Source organism: Camelina sativa, chromosome 5 (genome assembly GCF_000633955.1).
Source record: "Camelina sativa cultivar DH55 chromosome 5, Cs, whole genome shotgun sequence".
In the NCBI taxonomy this organism is placed as follows: domain Eukaryota; kingdom Viridiplantae; phylum Streptophyta; class Magnoliopsida; order Brassicales; family Brassicaceae; genus Camelina; species Camelina sativa.
Window position 1 is genome coordinate 31,611,809 of NC_025689.1, and position 3,655 is coordinate 31,615,463.

At 41.7% G+C, this 3,655-nt stretch overlaps 1 protein-coding gene across 1 annotated transcript; it reads left to right on the forward strand.

The window, feature by feature from the left end:
• LOC104788072 (LEAF RUST 10 DISEASE-RESISTANCE LOCUS RECEPTOR-LIKE PROTEIN KINASE-like 1.5) lies at window positions 1,355-3,649 on the forward strand. Its single transcript, XM_010513755.2, has one exon. The coding sequence runs from the start codon at window positions 1,611-1,613 to the stop codon at window positions 3,522-3,524; it is 1,914 nt and encodes a 637-aa protein (XP_010512057.1). The 5' UTR covers window positions 1,355-1,610; the 3' UTR covers window positions 3,525-3,649.

The following is a 3,655-nucleotide window of genomic DNA, read 5'->3' on the forward strand; positions in this document are numbered from 1 at the left end:
CATTTTACGAGTTAAAACTTTGAAATGAAGTACTATTGTCCGTACTTGCGATATTAAGCATTTTTTAGAGAAGGAATTGACGTTTTTGCACTCTGTCTCCTCTCCTCTCGCTCTCTTCTATTCTCTTCCGTTCAACAAGCTAAGCTCTCTCCTTTTCCGATCAAAACCAGAGTTTCTTCTTTCGACCACAACCATGGCGTCTCACCACCATGCTCCATCAACACCATCTCCAACACAAGCTCTTTGGCCTCCAAAATACAAAACTGCTTTGTCACCAACAACATCTCAGATCCAAGAAATTCAATAGATTCAATTTAGTTTATTTTGGAGGAAGGAATCTAAACCCTAAGGGGATACAATCTAGTGAACCCAAGGGATCCAATCACAAAGATTTATGAAATTAAAATTTCCCAACCGATTTCATTATCATCACCACCATCATCAGATCTCATCATTAACTAAAACCTTCTTTCTCTTCCTCCGAAGAAACCATCGCCTCCTTCCACCGCCATCATCATCTCAGATCCCATTAATTCAATAGATTTAATTTAATATCGTTTTGAGTGAAGAAATCTAAACCCTAACAGGATATTATCTTGTGAACCCAATGGATTTAATCACAAAACAATTATCAAATCAAAAGTTCCGATCATCTTTAAAATTATTTCATTACCCAGATTTCATCAATCATCAATTCATCACCATCTCGTTCGCCAGATCTCATCATTATCACCAAATCTGATTAATTTATCGTGAATGTAATCATAAACAAGTTTATGATGATAACTGCCGAGGTTCATTGATCGACAAAATCGCAGATCAAAAAAAAAAATCTTTTCATTTTCTGAAGAGGGTAAAAATGTCTTTTTATCCAATTATAAATGCTCATTTCTGTAATCACGGACAGATGTTCCTAATTCAATAAGATTCTTAAAAAAATGCCTTATTCTGTAATTAATCCCACATTTTCTAGCTATGGTCGGTAGAGTTTTTTTTAAGGCTCTTCTGCCTTTTCACCAACCATTTCTGCATTAAACTGTTATAAAGTGTTGAGTTCCTTAGATTTTTTCAGCAAATAATTCAAAGACTTGTATAAGCACCCAATTTTATTATTGGCAAAAGAAAACATCCACTTTAATCTCAACTATTTTTTTCCATTTGTCTACAATGTTTGTTGTCGCTTTTGACTTTTCTATTAAGCTTATATTCCCATTTGTTCTTTAGTCTCGTTTATATACTTTTTTCAATTATTTCATTTGCCTTAACTTCAAGAAAAGAAAAAAAGGACTCTTCAATTATTTCATATACTCTCCCATTTATATACTTTTAACATTTTTCTTTTAAATCAGAAAAAAAGAATAAAATTTTGAATTTCGACTTTCACTGCCTAGTGCCTAGGGAGAGTCGAAAACCAAAAAATTAAACAAAAATTTATTAAGATACTTGTATTTATTTTATAAAAAATAAAACAAAACTGAAACTATTCAGTTCCAAGTCCCTAAACCTTCACGTGCCTCTTCTTCATCTTCCTCTTCCTCATAAACACTGTCCACTTCAAAAAAAAGTTCAGTCAACAGATTTAGAATCAGATCTCTTTCTTTCTCTTTTACATGTCTCAACCACCGTCTTCTTCTTCTTCACGACGGTGCTTCTCTTTACTCATCTTCGTTCTCACCATTGTTAACCCTTCCTCTGCATCTACTTCATCATGTACTTCTTCAATTCATTGCCCACCGTTTAACTCCTCACCACCGTACCCGTTCTCAACTTCACCAGGATGTGGCCACCCTAACTTCCAGATCCAATGCTCTTCTCCACGCGCCACCATCACAATCAAAAACCTCACTTTCTCTATCCTCCATTACTCATCTCTCTCTTCTTCTCTAACCCTCTCTCCCATTACAAACTCTAACCGGACCTCAAACTGCTCTTCTCTCCGGTTCTCCTCCTCACCAAACCGGTTCATCGACCTAACCGGTTCACCTTTCAGAGTCTCTGACTCTTCTTGCTCTCGTCTCTCACTTCTCCGTCCTTGCTCTCCTTTGACTCTCCCTAACTGTTCTCGTTGTCCTTGGGACTGTAAACTCTTGAAGAATCCGGGTCGGATCCTCCACGGTTGCGAATCGACCCACGGGTCGTTATCTGAACAAGGCTGCCAAGGAGATCTTCTTGGCTTTCTCCAAGACTTCTTCACTAGATTCGGTTTTGAAGCTGAATGGGACGAGTCTCAAGATCCATACTTTGCTAAATGCAGAGGCTGTCAAATCAAGAACGGTGTTTGCGGGTTTAATTCGACCCACCCGAATCAAGAATTCCTCTGTTTTCCCAAAAACAAATCAAGATCCGAATTAGTAACTAAAAGAGTCAATCACATCGCTGTCTTGTCTCTTATCTTCGCTCTGACTTGTCTCCTACTTGCTTTCTCCGTCGCCGTAGCAATCTTCCGATCAAGAAGAGCGAGTTTTTTGTCCTCAGTCAACGAAGAAGACCCGGCTGCTCTGTTCCTCCGCCGTCACCGCTCCGCCGCTCTTCTCCCACCTGTCTTCACCTTCGAAGAGCTCGAAACCGCCACCAACAAATTCGACCCCAAGCGCAAAATCGGCGACGGTGGTTTCGGTTCTGTTTACTTAGGCCAACTCAGCGACGGACAGCTCCTCGCCGTTAAGTTCCTCCACCATCACCATGGCGCAACCGCCGCAGCCACCGAGCATTGCAAAGCGTTCTCGATGAAGTCATTCTGTAATGAGATCTTAATCCTCTCTTCGATCAACCACCCTAACCTCGTTAAGCTCCATGGCTATTGCTCTGACCCGAGAGGGCTTCTTCTTGTTCACGATTACGTCACTAACGGCACACTCGCTGACCATCTCCACGGCCGGAGATCGAAGATGACGTGGCGTGTAAGGTTAGATATTGCTTTACAGACAGCTTTAGCTATGGAGTATCTTCACTTCGCCATTGTTCCATCGGTTGTTCATAGAGACATAACTTCTTCTAATATCTTCGTTGAGAAGGATATGAAGATTAAAGTTGGAGACTTTGGTCTCTCTAGGCTCTTGGTGTTCTCGGAGACGACGGTGAACTCAGCTTCTTCGTCTGATTATGTATCTACCGGACCACAGGGTACGCCCGGTTATTTAGACCCGGATTACCACCGGTCTTTTCGGTTAACGGAGAAGAGTGACGTGTACAGCTACGGTGTCGTTTTGATGGAGTTGATCACGGGGATGAAAGCGGTTGACCAACGTCGTGAGAAGAGAGATATGGCTTTGGCGGATCTTGTTGTATCCAAGATCCAGATGGGTCTTTTGGATCAGGTGATCGACCCGTTGCTTGCCTTAGACGGAGATGATGTGGCGGCGGTGACTGACGGGTTTGGTGTTGCGGCGGTTGCTGAGTTGGCGTTTCGGTGCGTTGTGGCTGATAAGGATGATCGTCCGGACGCTAAGGAGATTGTTGAGGAGCTGAGGAGGATTAGGAGCCATACACGTGTGACGGAAGATGATGACGTGGGGGAAGATTGACTGTTGGATTAGATTACGATGACGTAATGTGAATGTGATGTAAGTAAAAAAAAGTGTTGACTGGTCTCATGTGTGTACGTGTTGAATTTTGTCGGGAGTTGCAAACCTTCTATCCCGACTAGAAGGAGCTT

Excerpts from the sequence above, each read along its gene's own strand:
- LOC104788072 (XM_010513755.2), top strand. The coding sequence starts at position 1,611 with ATGTCTCAACCACCGTCTTCTTCTTCTTCACGACGGTGCTTCTCTTTA.